At 36.4% G+C, this 21,326-nt stretch overlaps 1 protein-coding gene across 4 annotated transcripts in view; it reads left to right on the top strand.

The window, feature by feature from the left end:
* The window catches only part of OPRK1 (opioid receptor kappa 1), a 126,377-nt gene extending 115,783 nt beyond the window's left edge, over positions 1-10,594 (top strand). For all 4 annotated transcript variants that reach the window (XM_032421723.1, XM_032421724.1, XM_032421725.1 and 1 more), the window contains one exon: positions 8,125-10,594. In XM_032421723.1, coding sequence (XP_032277614.1) covers positions 8,125-8,657 — 533 coding nt within the window. In that variant the 3' untranslated portion in view covers positions 8,658-10,594. The remainder of the gene's footprint in view (positions 1-8,124) is intronic.
* The last annotated feature ends 10,732 nt before the right edge of the window (positions 10,595-21,326 follow it).

Below are 21,326 nucleotides of genomic sequence, written 5' to 3'. Positions count from 1 at the left end.
TGGGGTGGGAGGGATGGGGTGACTGGGTGATGGACACTGGGGAGGGTATGTGCTCTGGTAAGCACTGTGAATTGTGCAAGACTGTTGAATCTCAGATCTGTACCTCTGAAACAAATAATGCAATATATGTTAAGAAAGAAAAAAAAGAAGAAGAATGTAGCAGGAGGGGAAGAATGAAGGGGGGGAAATCGGAGGGGTAGACGAACCATGAAAGACGATGGACTCTGAAAAACAAACTGAGGGTTCTAGAGGGGAGGGGGGTGGGAGGATGGGTTAGCCTGGTGATGGGTATTGAGGAGGGCACGTTCTGCATGGAGCACTGGGTGTTATGCACAAACAATGAATCATGGAACACTATATCTAAAACTAATGATGTAATGTATGGGGATTAACATAACAATAAAAAAATTAAAAAAAAAAGATTGCTTTGACTCTTCAGAGTCTTTTGTGGTTTCATATGAATTTGAGGATTGTTTTTTCTTTCTTTTTGTTTTGTTTTGTTTTGAGAGAGAGAGTGAGTGAGTGCGGGGTGGGGAGAGGCAGAGGGAGAGGGAGAGAGAATCTGAAGCAGGCTCCATGCTCAGTGCGGAGCCTGACACGGGGCTCAATCTCACAACCCTGAGATCATGACCTGAGCTAAAATCAAGAATTGTACACTTAACTGACTGAGTCACCCAGGTGCCTCTGAGGATTTTTTTCTATTACATTGAAAAGTGCCATAGGGTTTTGTTAGAGGTTGCACTGAATTTGTAGATTTTGTGTAGTATAAACATTTTAACAATATTAATTCTTCTGATCCATGAACATAGGATATCTTTCTATTTATTTGTATCTTCTTAAATTTCTTTCATCAATGTTTTAGTTATCAGTATACAGATATTTTATATTTATTTACAGATTTATTTCTAAGTGTTTTATTCTTTTTGATGGTAAAACAAATGGTATTGTTTTATCTCTTTTTCAGATAGCTTATTGTTAGTGTATAGAAATGCAACCGATTTTTGTATGTTGATTTTGAATTCTGCAACTTTGCTCAATTAGTTTTTTCTAATAGTGTTTTAATGGAGTCTTTAGGGTTTTCTATACATAAGATTGTGTCATCGCCAAACAATTTTGTATCTTTCTTTCTGATTTGGATGCCTTTTATTTCTTTTATTGCCCAAGTGCTCTGGCTAGGACTTCCAGTAATATGTTGAATAAAAGTGGTGAAAGTGGTGAGAGGGAGCATCTTTGCTTTGTTCCTGATCTTAGAGGAAAAGCTTTCAATCTTTCACCATTGAGTAGGATGCTAGCTGTGGACTTGTCATATATGGCCTTTATTATGTTGAGGTACATTCCTTCTATACTTAATAGTTGAGAGTTTTAATCATGAATAAATGTTGAATTTTGTTAAATATTTTTCTGCATCTATTGAGATGATCTTTTGACTTTTAATCTTTCATTCTATCACATTATTTGATTTGTGTATATTGAGCCATACTTGCATCCCAGGGATAAATCCCACTTGATTATAATATATGATTCTTTTCATGTGCTGTTGAATTTGGTTTGCTAGTGTTTTATAGGACTTTTGCATCTCTGTTCATCAGGGATATTGTGGTATCCTTGTGGTATCAGGGTAATGCTGGCCTTGTAAAATGAGCTTTGAAGTATACTTTCTTCTTCAACTTTTGCAAAAGTTTGAAATGGATGTTTATCCTTTTTAAATGCTTGATAGAACTCACCAATGAAACCACCTGGCACTTGGTTTTCCTTTGTTAAGAGGTTTTTGATGTAGTCTCAATCTATTTGTTACTGGTCTGTCAGATTTTCTATTTCTTTATGATTCAGTCTTGTAGGTTGTAAGTTTCTAGGAATTTATCCATTTCTTTTAGGTTATTCAATTTGTTGGCATGTAATTGTTTATAGTAGTCTCTTATGATCCTTTGTATTTCTGTGCTATCAGTTATTATGTCTTTTCTTTCATTTAGTCTTTTCTCTTTTTTTCCTGTCTAACTAAGGGTCTGACTTTGTTTACTTCAAAAAGCAACTGTTTTTTTCTACCATTTTTCTGGTCTCTATTTCATTTATTTCTCTTTTTTAAAATTTTATTTTATTATGTTATGTTAGTCACCATAGAGTACATCATTAGTTTTTTTTTCTTATGTGATTTTTGCTTTTATTTTAAAAATATAAGCACATTCTGGATTATTTGGATGATTATTTTATTACCTGAGTACTATCATGATATTTCTTTTTTTTTTATTTTTTTTAATTTTTTAAATTTTATTATGTTATGTTAGTCACCATACAATACATCATTAATTTTTGATGTGGTGATCCACGATCCATTGTTTTCATATAACACCCAGTGCTCCATGCAGTACATGCCCTCCTTAATACCCATCACTGGGCTAACCAATCCCCCCTCCCCCCTCCCCTCTAAAACCCTGTTTGTTTCTCAGAGTCCATAGTCTCCCATTGTTCATCTCTCCCTCCAATACCCCCCCCCCACCATTTTTCCCTTCCTTCTCCTAATGTCCTCCATGCTATTCTTTATGTTCCACAAATATGTGAAACCATATGAAAATTGACTTTCTCTGCTTGACTTATTTCACTTAGCATAATCTCCTCCAGTCCCATCCATGTTGATGGAAAAGTTGGGTATTCATCCTTTCTGATGGCTGAGTAATATTCCATTGTATATATGGACCACATCGTCTTTATCCATTCATCTGTTGAAGGGCATCTTGGCTCTTTCCACAGCTTGGCTATTGTGGACATTGCAGCTATGAACATTGGGGTGCATATGGCCCTTCTTTTCACTACATCTGTGTCTTTGGGGTAAATACCCAGAAGTGTAATTGCTGGGTCATAGGGTAGCTCTATTTTTAACTTTTTGAGGAACCTCCACACTGTTTTCCAAAGTGGCTGTACCAACTTGCATTCCCACCAAGAGTGTAAGAGGGTTCCCCTTTCTCCACAACCTCTCCAACATTTGTTGTTTCTTTCCCTGTCCATTTTTGCCATTCTAACTTGTGCAATCTATACCTTCAATGCCATCCCAATCAAAATTCCAATGACATTTTTCAAAGTGCTGGAACAAACAATCCCAAAATTTGTATGGAATCAGAAAAGACCCCGAATTGCCAAGGAAATGTTGAAAAAGAAAAACAAAGCTGGGGGCATCACGTTGCCCAATTTCAAGCTATATTACAAAGCTGTGATCACCAAGACAGCATGGTACTGGCACAAAAACAGACATATAGACCAATGGAACAGAATAGAGAACCCAGATATGGACCCTCAACTCTATGGTCAAATAATCTTCAACAAAGCAGGAAAAAAACATGCAATAGAAAAAAGACAGTCTCTTCAATAAATGGTGCTGGGAAAATTGGACAGCCACATGCAGAAGAATGAAACTTGACCATTCTCTACCACCATACACAAAGATAAACTCAAAGTGGATGAAAGACCTCAATATGAGACAGAAATCCATTAAAATCCTAGAGGAGAACATAGGCAGTAACCTCTTTGACATCGGCCACAGCAACTTCTTTCCATATACATCTCCAAGAGCTAGTGAAACAAAAGCAAAAATGAACTTTTGGGGCTTCATCAAGATAAAAAGCTTTTGCACAGCAAAGGAAACAGTCAACAAAACAAAGAGGCAACCCATAGAATGGCAGAAGATATTTGCAAATGACACTACAGATAAAGGGCTGGTATCCAAGATCTATAAAGAACTTCTCAAACTCAACACCCAAAAAACAAATAATCAAGTCAAAAAGTGGGCAGAAGATATGAAAAGACACTTCTCTGAAGAAGACATACAAATGACTAACAGACACATGAAAAAATGTTCATCATCATTAGCCATCAGGGAAATTCAAATCAAAACTACATCATTAGTTTTTGATGTAGTGTTCCATGATTCATTGTGTTTGTATAACACCCAGTCTCCATGCAATATGTGCCCTCCTTAATACCCATCATTGGGCCAACCCATCTCCCCACCCCTCACCCCTCTAATACCCTCAGTTTGTTTCTCAGAGTCCATAGTCTCTTATGGTTCATCTCCCCCTCCGATTCCCCCCCTTTATTTTTCCCTTCCTTCTCCTAGTGTTCTCCATGTTATTCCTTATGTTCCACAAATAAGTGAAACCATATGATAATTGACTTTCTCTGCTTGATTTATTTCACTTAGCATAATCTCCTCCAGTCCCATCCATGTTGATAGAAAAGTTGGGTATTCATCCTTTCTGATGGCTGAGTAATATCCCATTGTATATATATGGACCACATCTTCTTTATCCATTCGTCTGTTGAAGGGCATCTCGGCTCTATTTCATTTATTTCTGCTCTGTTCTTTATTTCCTTCCTTCTACTAACTTTGGGCTTTGTTTGTTCTTCTTTTTCTAGTTCCTTAATCTGTAAAGTTTGAGAGCTTTCTTTTTTCTTAATGTAGGTGGTTATCACTATAAACTTCCCTCCAAGAACAGCTTTTGCTACATCCCATAATTTTGGTATATTTTATTTCTATTTTTATTCATCTCAAGCATTTTTTTTTTAATTTTCCTTTGATTTCTTCTTTGACCCATTGGTTGTTCAGGAGTGTATTATTTAATTTCTACAGTTTCGTGAATTTTCCAATTTTCCTCCTGTTTAATGCCTATTTTTATGTGGTCAGAAAAGATACTTGATATGATATCGATCTTCTTAAATGTGTTAAGACTGTCTTGTGGCATAACATATGTTCTATACTGGAGAATATTTCATATGCAATTGAGAATAGTGTGCATTCTGTTTCTCTTGAATGAAATGTTTTGTATATATCTGTGAAGTCCATTTTATTTTTTTAAAGATTTTATTTATTTATTTATTTATTTATTTATTTATTTATTTATTTATTTTGGTGGGGAGGAGCAGAAAGGGAAGGAGAGGGAGGAGAAAAGACTCTCAAGCAGACTCCACACTGAGTGCAGAGACTCACACAGGCCTCAATTTCATGACCCTTGTGATCATGACCTGAGCCAAACCAAGAGTCAGATGCTTAATCTACTGAGCCACTCAGGCGCCATCCCCCCCATTTAATTTATAGTGTTGTTCAAGTCTGCTGTTTCCTAATTGATTTTATATCTGGATGATTTATCCATTGTTGAAAGTGGGATATAGACGTGCCCTATTATTGCTATTTCTGTCACCCTTCAGTTTTGTTAATATATGCTTTATATATTTAGCTGTTCCAATGTTGGGTGCATATATATACTTACAATTGTTACATCCTTTAGATGACTTGGTCCTTTTATCATTATATAGTGACTTTGTTTGTCTCTTATGACAGTTTCTAAGTTGAAGCCAGTTTCGTCTGATGTAAGGACAGCTACTTCTGCTCTCTTTTGGTTTCCATTTGCAAGGAATATCTTTTTCTATCCTTCACTTTCAACCTATGTGTGTCATTAAAGTTAAAGATGCATTCTTTTTCCTGAAAGAGAACATTTAATAAAAATGGTGCATGTGGACTTGAATTTCCTTGATGATTGCCTCAGTACTCTCCTTTCTATTTGTTGGTATAAGCTTAGCTTCACTGATATTTCTGGAGGATATTTCTAACCCTATCACTGAATGTTTTCCAAAGTCTTGTAAAAGTAGCTGTAGTCGATTATTTCACCCATTCAGCAAATATTTATTGAGCTCCTACAACATGCAAGACAATTTGTTCAAGAGGAAGCTGATTAAACATCAGCTCTTATGTTGCCTTACTTATCTCAGCAGATTGCTCTTCCATAATAACTACCGTAATCAGTCCCCATTTTCAAGGGTTTCCATGTGGTATTCATTTATTCACTTATTTAACAATTTGTACTCCTTAAGCACCTTATGTTCTTATTTAACGGTTTGTATTCCTTAAGCATCTTATGTTCTTGCCACCCTATGTGGCAGGGATTATATATTGAATAAAGCAGGCTGGTTATCCACCCTAAGGTAGTTTGCATTCTGGATGGAGAGAAAAATGCCAGGAAAGGTAATATTATTACAGAAGAGCTTCTGTCTAGCTTCTGTCATTATATAATGATTAAAAAATAAGTTGAGTATAATATATAGAGAGAATATAAGTTGCAAGGGAGAGAACTATTTAAATGGATCAGCCTCTGTATAAATGTCTCTGATGTGACATTTAAGCTGAGGCCAACCTCAAGAAAGAGACAATGTTGGAATACACAAAAGCTAAGCATGGAAAGGACAAAACAAAACTAAACGTGTTCCCTACCTTCAAGGAGACTAGATTCAATAGACAAATCAAATCCAGACTAGTATATTTTTAAAATTCAGATTTTTCCCAATGTGCACCTGTCAAAAGTTGTTTAATACTTTTTTCAATGATTAATGTTGATGATTTTAAAAAAATGATTTTAACTGTTAATATTCCCATAAACACTAAAAGCACAGGGGTGCCTGGGTGGTTCAGCCATTAAGTGTCTGCCTTCGGCTCAGGTCATGATCCCAGGGTCCTGGGATCGAGCCCCGCATCGGGCTCCCTGCTCCGCGGGAAGCCTGCTTCTCCCTCTCCCACTCCCCCTGCTTGTGTTCCCTCTCTCACTGTGTCTCTCTCTATCAAATGAATGAATAAAATCTTTAAAAAAAACAAAACAAAACAAAAACAAAAAAACCCCCACTAAAAGCACAAATTTAAAAAGATGCTTGTTTGTTTCTAATACTCTTCATAGTAATAGTACTTTAAACAATGATTTTTTTTAGAGAATCAAAAATTCTGAGTTATTCTGGAAGTTTGCATTTACTAATGAAAGTTTTGATCCGGTATCTAGTTGATAAAAGATAGGTTTCTAAGATAGTCATCTTTATTAATTGGGCAAAATGATTATATTCTTTGTATTGTAAGTATGTCTAATTGAAATTCTAAGATGGTACATTTTGTTTTTACTAAGAGATACTTGATTAAGATCACATAAAAATATTTTAGAAAATATAAATAGAGCTGTTTCACTACAAAATACTCTTGTCCTATTTTTGAAGCAGATTTTCTCAATATCAGAAGAAAATATCATAATAAAAGTTATGCTCTTATTATTGCTCATGATTACTTTATTGGTAAGGAAAGATCAGATTAGGACAAAGAGTTTTGCCTGCTCTGAACTCAATGACCTCTCAGAGGGAAGAGGAAAAAATGTGGACTGGTTGATGCTTGGGGAGGAAGGGAGCCCCCAAGCAAAGTATCAAAAAAGTGCTTATATTGGGTCTCTGTTCTTTCTGGTCTCTGCTCTTTCCACTATGAAGGTCACTCCAAAGAGAATACTATCCAGCAAAGAGAAGCAGAGCAAATATATAATTTTCCAAGTAATCAAATAAAATATTTATTTTATCTGTTACATAGTCAGTGTTGGTAAAAATGAAAAATGTGTCTCACTTATGAATTTCCTTGATGATGGTGCTAATAAAGATGATTTTCTTCCTCCTTTTTCTACCTTCCCTTGTTCTGTTTTTTTTTTTTTTCTTTTCTTCCTCCTTCTCTTCCTTCTCCAAAAGTTTACTCATGTTTCAACAACACCCTTAATCAATTGATTCCATTAAGTCACAACTCCTGGGTCATATTTAAACACACTTTGTATAAATTTTTACTGACCCACCTAATGCTTTCTTGTAAATCACTTGATGTTTTCAGACAAGTTGGCTTTTGCTAGATTTGGAATATTTAGTCATTTATTACAAATAGATACTAACTTTTATTGTCAGAGTCTTAGGTCTGGGAGAATTGTTAATGAATGGAAATGCAAGTAAGGGCTTATGCTATATTACCAATTTAGCTCTTCTGAAAGTCATCCACATTAAACTGGTTTCCACAACTACATAATTCATATTGCTAGCTAGTAATATGTATTTCATAGAATTGCGTGTGTTACCAATAAATGGTGACTTTCTGGCTTCATTGATCTAAGCACAGATAGGATGGTTAATATTATACGTAGAATTTATTCCTAATTTGGTGATCTACTTCAGGTAATATCATCTCACCATAATTGGACCTTTGTACCCAAAAAACTCACTTTTAGAATACTTTGCAGCCACAGTAATGAGAAAATATTTTCTTTTTGTGCTTTTGTTTGTTTTGTTCACCTTGTCCAGACGTGGATGTCATAGAGTGCTCCTTGCAGTTCCCAGATGATGATTACTCCTGGTGGGACCTCTTCATGAAGATCTGTGTCTTCGTCTTTGCCTTTGTGATCCCTGTCCTCATCATCATCATCTGCTACACTCTGATGATCCTGCGCTTGAAGAGTGTCCGACTCCTTTCTGGCTCCCGAGAGAAAGATCGCAACCTCCGTCGGATCACCAGGCTGGTCCTGGTAGTGGTGGCAGTCTTTATCATCTGTTGGACCCCCATTCACATTTTCATCCTTGTGGAGGCTCTGGGGAATGCCTCTCACAGCACAGCTGCCCTTTCCAGCTATTACTTCTGCATTGCTTTGGGTTACACCAACAGCAGCCTGAACCCCATTCTCTACGCCTTTCTTGATGAAAACTTCAAGCGGTGTTTCAGAGACTTCTGCTTTCCAATTAAGATGAGGATGGAGCGACAGAGTACTAGTAGGGTCAGAAATACAGTTCAGGATCCTGCTTATGCGAGGGATGTTGATGGGATAAATAAACCAGTATGACTAGTCGTGGAGATGTCTTCTTATAGTTCTTCGGGAAGAGAAGAGTTTAATGATCTTGGGTTAACTCAGATTAGTACTGAAGTCTGAGATGGAAGGTAGAATTTTTAACAAACTTCTAGAAATCTCATGGCCTGAAATCATAAGATGCAGGCTGTGTTAGCCACCCAGGTGAGTGGAAGCATCGAGGCTGTAGGGATGGAGTATAAAAGATTCAAGTAAGCAAATACAGCCCCTTTATAAGGCAGGGAAGCAAGGCTGACTCCAAGTTCCTTTGATGAACAAAGAAATAAGCCTTTTCCTTCTGGTTACCTAGATTTAGTCCAGGACCCATCTGCTGTGGCCTTTCCATGCAATGTGGTTCCAAAAGCTCTGTTTAAAAAAAAAGGACAAGGAAAAAATTCTTGGTTTCAGAGGATAGAAGGTGTCCAATCCAGATACTTTACATTGACAGCAACAACCTGAGTAAAAACAAGAACCATTTCCAGGGCATGTGCCCAGCTCACTTTATGCTACATGGATACACATTTCCTGTGGCCGTATAGTGATGATTCTGGCTTAAGTATGGCTTGGACCCACACCTGAGGTATCTGATGTTCATGTATAATAGGAAATTATCTTGATATTTATGAAGTTACTTAAACATGCCAAAGGTGATTTCCAACATAGTTTAATTTCTTAAAAGGCACAGTTTGTTTCGCAGCATGCTATTCAGATAAATAATTTCATGATAAATCATGTTCTGATGTCAAGAAATATAAAGTGGTTTAAATATCACTGAAAGTATATATATTTCATCTGTAAATAATAGTATACGTGTAAATAAGGACCGGGCTTGCCTTCCAGTCAGGCACTTTCCCGAGGACACACTAACAATATTGCCTGAGTTATTGACGGTTGATGCGGAGACATTTTGTGGCAACATGAATTTCTTTCTGGCATCAGTCAGACGCCGTCTCTTTCAGACCCCTGAGCACCATTTAGGCCTTCAGTGGTGCTCTTAAATCATGTGTTAAACAACCACAAAATATTCACTCATTCCCAGGTTATTGACTTGGCAGAATCTAATTTATATGCAGCATCTCTTCATGAACATATAGCTGTTACCAAATTTTCTATCTGTGGAGGGAGGGCGTTTTGCTCATGTTAATCTTGGGCTAGGATTTTGTGGCTTTTGGCAGGAAGTAGAAATGTTCCTAATTGTGGGCTGAACAAGGACATTATGTCACCCGTGGTGCTTGGACATACCTTGGGCTGTGTTCTGTGAAGAGCATACTAGCTGAGGATCATGCCACGAGTAGCACATTTAGGATAATTTTGCTAAAACTTCCAGATGATATGTTAATTCCCTCATCTTTCCTCTGAAACTTATGATTTCAGAGGTAATGGCTTTTTCTGTAATTTGCCTGGGCAGAAGAAAGGGATAATTTAGAAATAACCCCTGTCTCTTCTCTTCTTTAAGCCTATATGTTATCAAGGCAGCACCCCCTGGAATTTAATGGGAAAATCAAATTTATAGACCTACATACTCATAGACATCATTACATCTCTAATTTCTGTTCACTGTGTACTTTCTGTCTTGTGTATATACTCGTTCCTTTTGGAAACAAACCTTGCATTGAAAGCTTTATATGTGGCTTCAGAATTTTACTTTAAATTAGACCTTTTTAAGGAAAAAACTATGACAAGCCTGTATGTCCATCCAATGAGATTTATTTTCTAAATAAGAACTGTTTGGAAGATTCAGGATAAATATGAAAATCCCATCCCCAAAAGACATAAACCTGTTTGCCCTGAGGCAGTTTTCTTCTCTGAAACAAAAGTATACTCATATATTCTTTATTGTATATACTTATATCTTGTACTTTTGGAAGGTGATAATTATGCATTGTATATAAGATTGTCTGTCTTGCAATAAAATAAAAATTGCACCTGCTCAAAACACAGCAGTCGATTACTGTGGTAAATCATTTATTATTTAATGGCTTTGATGATGCTGTACTTCAGTAAGAACAATGTTACCTGTTTCTCAAAACTAAAAACAGTCTCTTTGATTTTTCATCCATGACAATGTCATGGATAATTAATGGAAAGGAACAAAACATGTAAGGATCTAAACCATGATGCTAAATTCCAAAACCTACAATCACTTAGGAAAATTCGCATCTTTCCACAGTTGTGCTGTCAAGATCCCAGAATCAATGTTACACAAAGCCTTCCCTATGGAAAACCACTTTTTCATTATGGAAAATATTCAAAATTCAAAATGAAACTTTCCCATCAATAAAAACATAAAGAAATCACACTCTCCTGCCCCTCTTCCAATACAATACCATAAATTACCTGTTTCTAAGCCTCATGGTATTTGTACACATAGAGAGTAATTTAAAAACTGGTATCTTGACAAAAGAAATATATATATATATATATATATATATATATATATATTTTGGTAAATAGAAACAAACTTAGGGAAGGGAAGTCAAAGAGGGACTCCTCTTGCTAATTGGAGAGAACACACTAGCAGGTTCTATTTTCATTTAAAACAGCAAATTTCTTGATACAAACTTTATCTTTGATTGATAACTCAATTTCATTTGGGATTGGATATCAAGTATAAGTTGGACTGGAGAGAAAACTATGCAGCAAATTTTAGGCATTATGATATCTTCTCCTCTCTGTAATTAATTTGCTGCACTGTACATTCCTACAGATAGTCTTGAGGTTTGTAGAAACTAGTTGATAACAATAAAAAACAAATATTATAACTAATTTTTTCAATAACTGTTGCTTGAGAGGATGTTCAATCATATTTGTGTCAGGAATTATGCCAGATTCTGCATAGATAAACAAAACAGACACAATTTTGATACTTATGTCTAAGAAAAACAAGCAATTAAGGAAAAAATTACAATGTATTGCAATGAGAGCACAACTTAGTGGATACAACCTATTCTAAAAGGTTTATCCATTTATGTAGACATACTTTTAAAAATGTTTTATCTATGTCTATACACTGCACCTGAAACTACTAGAAAAGTTAGAGTAACAGTATTCTTACATATGAAGATAGTTAAAATGTCAACTACTAGTAAATAACATAAGTGACTTTGTGGGTTTTAAATAGTCAAGGAAGGCTATATGTTCAATTAGGAACAATATAGTCTTGGAATTATACCAGAGGATGAGACATTGATAATTATGAGCTGTGCTATAAAGGTGTTCGTAAAACACAGACCAAACTACAGGGTCTAGTGTAGTTACTTTCAACAATTTTTAATGAAACTAAGGAGGAAAGAGTTAAAATAGCTGGTTTGCAACCAATTCATTCCCCTTGTGGAGGAGCCCTCTTTACAGGTGGGACAGGAACAAAGATCGGTAACTGCCTAATATCCTCAACTGGACCTCTGATAAATAATGATTTTTGCCTGGTAGAAGAGACCTTATCTATAGAATGCCCTTAGCAGGATGTCCCTGGCTAGAAGATTACTTGTAATAAACCAGTGATCTATAAGTTTACAGTTTTGAAGGGCATGAAGTGGGTATGTTTCATAACATAAACACTCCTTGTGGTGGCCTACAATTTCATCAGAAACCTCAACTGTTGTTTAGGGAAAGAGATTCCATGTCAAATGTGGGAAAAAGGGACCAGGGACCACCCATGAAGTCTCAGATGACTCTCTACTTCATCAAAGTTGTAGATTTTCTGTATCCTTGAAAGTATAAATAAAGATTGATATTTCTGTGTCATACTGTGCCTCAACTGTAAATTTACACTAAAAATATGCTGTTTAAGCCTACAAGTTATTTACCAAGTATCAGTTAAGTTTTGATTTAAGTATCAGTATATAAGTATCAGTTAAGTTTTGATTTAAAACTAACAATGCTGCTATGGCTAGTACTAATAATTATAAAACGTCATATTTATTGTTACACTGAGTGTTTTCTATGTCCTGAGTTCCTACACTCAACGAGCCTATGAGTTAGTTGAAATGGAAAAGTCAAGTAAGTTTGCCAGTGTGACATAGTAAGTGGCAGAGATTATGACATGGATAATGATGGGATTTCTCAGGATCAGCGTTCTGGGATGTTGGTAAGCTGCAACAAAAGAGATCGGGAGAGTAAACACTTAAATCCCAGCTCCAGTTGAGATTTGTGTGGTCGTGAGCAAGTATTATTTTTTCTGCATGACAGTATCCTCTGTAAACACTGACAAAAAGATTATCTACTGCATAGAATTATTGGGCTCCTATAACTAAAGTCAGTACTCAACAAGTGTTAGTTAATATAATTACTACTATTCTCAATTAGCCCCACTGCAAAAACATTGGATTCCATGATTTCCATGGTTTCTTCCAATTCTAAAACTGCACAACTCTGAGATTCCCCATGGGCTGCTTCACACAGCCATGTGACACATCATCGCCATGTGAGGTCCAGCAGGTAGTGAGGACACAACTCTGGAAAGAGAACTCCCACAGCTATCTACCACAGTACCCACCTCATCAAATCTTCCATTTTTTCCTCAGTGGCTCCAGAGGAAGAAAGGGGAAGAATCTGGTAGGAATAGAAAACCAGGGATAGTAGCATTTAAAGAAATGTGCATGTGAAAGGTATTTGCAGGAGGAGGTGGGGGGTGAGGTGAGGTGTGGGATGGGGAGAATAAGAACAGCACTGTCATTTACCTTGGCTGCCACAGGGATGGGGGACATGGCGTTCTGACAGCTGCATCACTTCTTTCCTGTTCTGGGAATGGGGCTCCAGATTTATGTATAGCCAAGAAGAAAACCCACACTGAAAATATTTATATTCTTGAGTATTAATTCTAAATAGCAATTAGTATTCAAATTTACAAATTTTATATTAAAAAAGAATCCTTAAATAGTCTTCAATTTAGTAAGTAAAATTTAACACATAAGCCCCAGAATAAGTAATACTTTTGAAGGTTTTTCTTTTTTTAAGAATTTATTTATTTATTTGAGAGAGAGAGAGCGAGAACAGGAACACAAGCAGGGGGCGTGGGAGAGGGAGAAGCAGGCTTCCCACTGAGCAGGGAGCCCGATGTGGGCCTCGATCCCAGGACCCTGGGATCATGACCTGAGCCGAAGGCAGACGCTTAACGACTGAGCCACCCAGTCACCCCCTTTTGAAGGTTTCTAACACTGACAATATTTTAGAAATAATACAAGGTGACATCTGTTAGAAAAAATGAATATTTGCAGATGTTAGAAATAACGCTAAAAATGGCACTGCTAATAAAAAACACAATGTACAATTGCTTACCATGATGACTAAATTCATGCTTTTCTTATACCCTCCATATCTTCCATATCTTATACCTCCTTGTATCTTGCATAACAATGAGACTTTGTCATACAGTGGCTATTTATACCCAAATTTATCCTGCAACTATCAGGTTTAAATTAGACACCATTTGGAGGATGAGAGATCCAGGCATTTTACTGGCATGGAGAAGAGATTATGATACAGGGGAAATGAGAGAAAATGACTTCAAATAATGTGTCTTCAATCCGTGTACAGATGGGAGAGTTTTGCCATTCTTCCTTGTAACCCCACACAAAGCCATGACATATGCCAGCTGGAGCATGCTTCCATTTGAGGGAAAATTAAGAGTGTTTATATTCTGAGATAATTTGAAGAATAGTGCACCCATAAACACTGAATAGATTTTTTTTGTAAACTAGAAGATATTTTTTGTAGCCTGTTTTCATTTTGGAATTCTGCTTAGATGAACATACTACAATAAGATGACCCTCTCAAGATCTTTGCCAGTATGCTTCCTTTATTCTATGCTACTTTCACACCCCTAACTTTATTTTCAGGTTAAAAAATAAATCTCAGTGTTTCTTTAAGTTACATTTTGAAATTGTTCCTCTGTACATAAGCCTCTGTTTCTAAGGACTACTTTTCAAGGAATAGAGGGTATTTCCATTTAGATAGATTTTTAGGCAAAATTTTTTTGACTTATGGACATTTTCTTGATTATATAATTTAAATATTAGTTCAGTTATAAATAAGGACTTAAACAATACCAACCCATATATACATACACAAGACCTCAAATATTTTGTTAGGGATTAAAAAAAAAATGAAAGTCAACATTGTCTTTATTACTGAATTGTTTTGGTCAAGGCTTTCCAGCATTTCATTTTTTGTGATTCAGCTGCACATTGAACTGGGTTTTCTGGGTGACATCTACTTGAGCAGGCTTTGCTAGTATCTTTCTTATCATTATCATGGAGTAGATTAAGAAATGACTGGCAGTCAATGGGTAAAGTATTAGCTGTTTACTAACACCACTCTTTCTATATCATAGGAATACAGAAGGAGCAAAGATCCAGTCATAAAGAGTGGACATACAGTCAACTTTCACTGGTCTCCAGGGGGAGGCCCATGGTATGGAACTTACAAATACCCCCAGACCATTGATTCTTTTCATACTCCTGCTGCTGGAAAACCACACAGCTTATAAAATAATGACAGTAATTTTTAAGATTTGACTCATTGTGGCAGACTGTATTTTCCAAATTGGCATGACTGTATCTTTCGTTCCAAGTAATCTTCACACAGTGTGAATATCTTGAAATTCTTCTCATCTACTGCGAGGTTTATGTCCCTCCCTTGAACCTGGATATATCAGTGTTACTGTCTCAGTCCACAGAATATGGTGGAAATGAAGCCATGTGATTTCTGAGATTAAATCATAAAACACCAATACTTCCGCCTTTCTCTCTTGGAGCCAGCTGCCACGTTGTGAGGAAGACCAAACAAGACCCTGCAGAGAGGCCACATGGAGAAACTATGGGTCAGTGGAAGAGCCAGCTGAGGCCCAGCCAACAGATGGCTTCAACTGTCAGACAAATGAAGATTCCTCCCTGTGATTCCAGTCCCTAGCTGTACAGTCACTCCTGGCTGAGAACCCAACGTGAAACAAGGCAAGCCATCCTACTATCTCCAAATTCCTTACCCACAGTATCAGTGAGCATAATAAAATGCTCGTTTTACACCACGATGTCCTGCAACAATTTGTCATAGAATAACCAGAACACACACAGATAAAAGCAGTCAGATTTCATGACTGACCTCCACTTAGAACCTCCCTGTTCACCTCTTCATACAGCAGATGTGAAAAACTATTCCTCTTTACGAGAAAAGGAATCATCCTGAGCAGTTAGCCTTTGTTCCAAACCTTGTTAGCTCACCAGTTCACATCTTTTCTAAAGAACAGAAATATATAAATGCTAAGGCTTCTAAGAAACTCATATTATATCTCCTTCCCTCCAGCTACCACTGGACCATAAACAGTAGATAACAGACATAACTAAAAAGGCAACTGTGGACTGGGAGATAATACTGCAATGAATTTATTAATAATGGAAATAAGCAATGAGAATAGAAATTTTATAAGAATACAGAAAATATATTTATTTTGGGTATGGATAGTTTCCCCATCATAATAGTTTGTAAAAAGTAAATTTATCATTACATATTACTTCAGATTTCTAAATATTGTATCAAATTATACAAATGATATTACTGACAACATTGTGGGAATGTTGAAAGATCATGGTTTTTTGAGCCAGAGAAAGTGGGATTTGGACTCACCACCTCCATTTCCTGACATGTTATTTGACAGTTCTTTGTCTTGGTTTCTTTATGCACTAAAAAAAAGGGAAGATAAAAAAATGTCTACTTTGATAATCTGTTATCAAATTAGATTGTTTGAAATTTTGAGTTAAAAATCAGAAATACAAATAGATATGTCCTTTGTTGGTACAATGTTGAATACATTTCCCGAGGCAAATTGCATAAAGTTTAATAGGCTGAACAAAGCATCAAAGAGCCCATAATTATTTTCTCTTAGAGTAATTTATTTATTTTATTTGTGTTTTATTCTGTTTGCATTAGTGGCAGGTGGGGTATTAGATTATATGAATGGGTACAGGAACAAATTTGTTAAAGCTTTACAGAATAAAAAAGCCAGGAGAGCTTACAGTCAGCTTCTTAAAACTCAAAATATTTGAATTGTAGTTTACAGTGACTTTCATTTAAGACTTATGTGTTCAGGGGGGTGGAAGAGATGGGGTGGCTGAGTGATAGACATTGGGGAGTGTATGTGCTATAGTAAGTGCTGTGAATTGTGCAAGACTGTTGACTCACAGATCTGTACCTCTGAAACAAATAATACATTATATGTTAAAAAAAAAAAGAAGAAGAAGATAACAGGAGGGGAAGAATGAAGGGGGGGAAATCAGAGGGGGAGAAGAACCATGAGAGATGATGGACTCTGAAAAACAAACTGAGGGTTCTAGAGGGGAGGGGGGTGGGAGGATGGGTTAGCCTGGTGATGGGTATCAAAGAGGGCATGTTCTGCATGGAGCACTGGGTGTTATGCACAAACAATGAATCATGGAACACTACATCAAAAACTAATGATGTAATGTATGGTGGTTAACATAACATAATAATAATAAAAAAAATAAGACTTACGTGTTCAGACAGAAACGTAAGGTGAAAGGGATGGGAGGGAGAAGCTTCTATTTCCACTATTCTCCACAAATGAGACTATAACTTAAATACATAGGATCATTTATTTCATTATCCAACATATATATACATCTGTTATCTCTGTACTCACACGCACACACACACAAAATTAAATTGTGGCCCTGGTATAGAGGCACAAACTGCAAATTCTTCCATACCATTTGGCAAAGAGCCTAAGAGGATGATCTTCCCAGCAGAGGCTGTGAGCTGGTGCAATGGCACAGAGGGGGAGGTGATAGCAGATGCAATGGGGTTGGCTGCCCCCCATGCTTCCAGGCTCCAGTTGGCAGGGGCACTGGAAGAGGAGGTGAGCCTGTGACATTGATGGGGGCACTGTGGGCAGGAGCATGGGACCTGTGGGAGATGCTAGTCCCAAGAGCAGACCCTCACTCCCAGCCCTTCCTTCACTGCAACTCAGTCTGCATTGGACACCCAATGATGAGCAAGCAGTACAATCAATGGGTTACATGGAAAAAAATTCTAAAACTCAAAAATGATTAAAATGACAATGATTGGAAATGATTAAAATGACATGAACTTATATCATTTGGAAAGCAGTTTTATGGTACACACACAGTCTTTTTTTAAAGATTTTATTTATTTGAGAGAGAGAGAGCACGAGCAGAGAGGAGAGAGAGAGAGAGAGAGAGAGAGAGAGAGAGTGAGGCAGACCCCCTGCTGAGCAGAGAGCCAGATGTGGGCCTGGATTCCCAAGACCCTGAGATCATGACCTAGGCCAAAGGCAGATGCTTAACCAACTGAGCCACCCAGGTGCCCCCACATACACAGTCTTATTTAGAAAATAAAAATAAATATAGTTTTAAGTATTTTGCTTTGGATATTGAATTTTCATATTAATTTACATTATTTTTATTAAATACTTCTCAATAACACCCCTGCATGTATGTACATATTCATACACAGATATTTGAGATAAAGAGAGAACACCTGCATAAAATACTATCATCTGATTAGTAGCATTGTCCAGTTGTTAAATAACTGTCAAGAATTAACTTTAATAGCAGGGCATTTAATATGGTGTCTTAGAGTTACCGCTCTTTATGAACCAAATGCTTGGTTTACGAAGTGTCTTTTTCAAATGGGATTGAGATTCATGTTGGCACTTAATGACTTTTATTGAGATACATAAGGCCACTTGTTTGACACTGCTCAGTTGTGGAAATCTCAACCTTATTGATCACTTCCACAGGAAATACTTTCTTCATCTTTACTGTGCCTGTGATACTCTTCTGTTTCATTCATATGATACTAATCTTAAACTATCTTCTTCTAGAAACACTTTGGAATATGTTCCAATCCCTTTCCCTTAGTCACCTGCATACAGTTACAAGCTCTTTCGAGTCCAGCTGCAGAGTCTTACACACGTAATATGTATTTCCTCAGAGCCTAGCACAGTGCTTTGGAGTATAGTTTTGAAACCTTTTAGAAAAGCTTAGAAAAAAACTTAGAAAATTCCAAATTTCATCAGGTTTCTTTCCCAAAAAAGTCTCAATTCTTTCCCAACTTTATTGAGATAACATATAACATTTTAGAACTTTAAGGTGTACAACATGTTGATTTGATACACTTTTGTATTGTAGTATTATTACCAGTGTAGGGTTCGCTAATACCTCCATCATGTCCCATAAATTACCATTACCTTTTTTTTTTTGTGGTGAAAACAATTAAGATCCACTCTCTTAGCAACTTTCAGGTATATTGTATAGTATTGTTATCAATTTTAAAAGTCATATCATAAAACACTGTGCTGATGTGACATGACTATATAACATTGCAATATCTGGCATGAACATATCCTACTGAATGCCAGAGATAGGTCAATGACTATTCCTTGAAACATTGAAAAAGGAAATGACTTCTTAATGACTATTAGTATGAAAATACATTGATTTATTTGAGATCCCTTAGGTGTAGTCACAATAGTCAGCATCTATCTCACTATGCAAATTTGTTGTTAATCCCAAATAAGCCAGTTAAGATAAAGCATTAATTCACTGAGAATAACTATCCCCATATTCATATTTTGTATGAATGAAACTAATGAAACTAATGAGATGGAACTAATGCTAACTTCTGGTAGGATCATAAAACATTGGTACCAGAAGTAATTTTTAAAATATGTGGTATTATCACATAATCCAGCAATTGCATTCCTAAGTATGTCCCCAAGTGATTTGAAAACTGGAAGCAACCAAGCTATCCCTCAGTAGGTGAATGGGTAAACAACTATGGTATATACATACAATGAATACTATTAAGTGATAAAAAAGAGCTATTAAGCCACAAAAAGATATGGATAAACTTAAATACATATTTCAAAGTTAAAGAAGGCACTCTTAAAAAGCTACATAGTATATGTTTCCAATTATATGACATTTTGGAATAGTCAAAACTATGGAGACAATAAGATGGCTGACTGCTAGAAGCTCAAGGGGAGGGAGAGAAGATTAAATGGGTAAAGCACAAGGGATTTTTAGGACAGTGAAATAATTTCCCTAATACTGTAATGGTGGATGCATTATAAAATGAATATGTATGTCAAAACCCTTAGAACTTTACAGTATAATGAGCGAACCTTAATGCATACAAATTTTAAGGATAATTTAGGAGGTTGAGGGGTCCCAGGAAGGAATGCAAACCATGACAAGAGGATCTATGTGTATTACAAATATATAAAATAAGTTCACTGACGTGGTGGGGGAAAAGGTGCTGATTAGTTGGAAATGACTTAATCTCTGTTGGACTAGAGACAAAGGAACTGCAAGTAAGCACTGTACTCTGGTTGATGACGTTTTTTTCCCAAGAGGGTAAGGCTTAACAATGCTGATACTGCTATACATGTATATTGGAATTGAGCAACTAAGTGAATGGATGACAGATGGTGTGAGCCAAGTTTTTTAGTTGGAGTGGGAATTTACAGACAAACAAAGGGAGGAAGCTAGCATAACCAGTGTAGCAATGAGATGGACATCTCAGTCTAACCTCATGTTGATCTTAATACAGATACAGATGGTTACATATAGAAAATGTAGTTGTGTGGATATACTTGTGCTATTCTATAACATGTGTTTCCTTACTCTGTCAACTGAGAGAGTCTAAAAGAGATGACGTCCCAGTAGCAATGCCTAGCACCCAGACCATGGTTTCTAATAGCATCCTCCAGTACAAGTGACCAGAAATGATTCTAGGTCTGAGACAGGTAATATATAAGATGGGCCTGGTACATCTTTAGTGCCAGAACGTGAGGATGTGCTCAAAATAAATATATAAAGCCATAATTCTGAGATGTCAAAGGAACATGAATGGTCTCCCAATGGCTAAAGCTGGAACAATTTGAGCAAGGAAAAAAAAAGTATTATATTATAACCCAAGGTGTAAAATAAACATCCATGTGTCCAAATAATTGAATAAATAAATAAATAATAAATAAATAGGGGAGAAACGACAAACTCTAAGTATTTTATGTAGGTATTTCTCCCTTAAGGAGGTATTACATAATCCCCCACTCCTTAAGTACAGGCTGCCTTCCAAAGAGTATAGTATGGGAAGGGAGGAAAAGAGTAACTTTGCAGTAGGGAAAACTGACAAACACTACCTTCAGCCAGGTGACCAAGGCCAACATCAATGATATGTCATGTTGATAGTATGTACCCTTGATGTGATGAGAATGGCATTTTACCTCTGTTTTCTTCCCCTCAAACCATAACTCAAGCCCACATCATGATAAAAACCCTAGAAAAATCCCAAAGAATAGTACTCCTCAAAACTGTCAGGATCATCAAAAATAATGTAAGTCTGAGCAACTGTCACAGTCAAGAGGAGCCCAAGGAGACATCACCATTAAATGTAATGTGTATGGGTGGGATACTGGAACCAAAGAAGGACATTAGGAAAAAAACTAAGAAAATCTGAATAAAGTTTAGACTTTAGTAAATACTTATGTATTGATATTGGTTTGCTAATTGTAACATGTACCATGATAATGTAAGATAGTACTAATAGGGGAAGCTGGGTACAAAGTATATGAGAAACTCTGAATTATCTTCTCAATTTTACTGTAAATCTAAATCTGTTCTAAAAAAA

This window comes from Phoca vitulina, unplaced genomic scaffold, assembly GCF_004348235.1.
Source record: "Phoca vitulina isolate PV1807 unplaced genomic scaffold, GSC_HSeal_1.0 scaffold25, whole genome shotgun sequence".
Lineage (NCBI taxonomy): Eukaryota > Metazoa > Chordata > Mammalia > Carnivora > Phocidae > Phoca > Phoca vitulina.
Note: the sequence above shows the minus strand (reverse complement) of the source record. Positions and strands in the feature narration are given on the sequence as shown.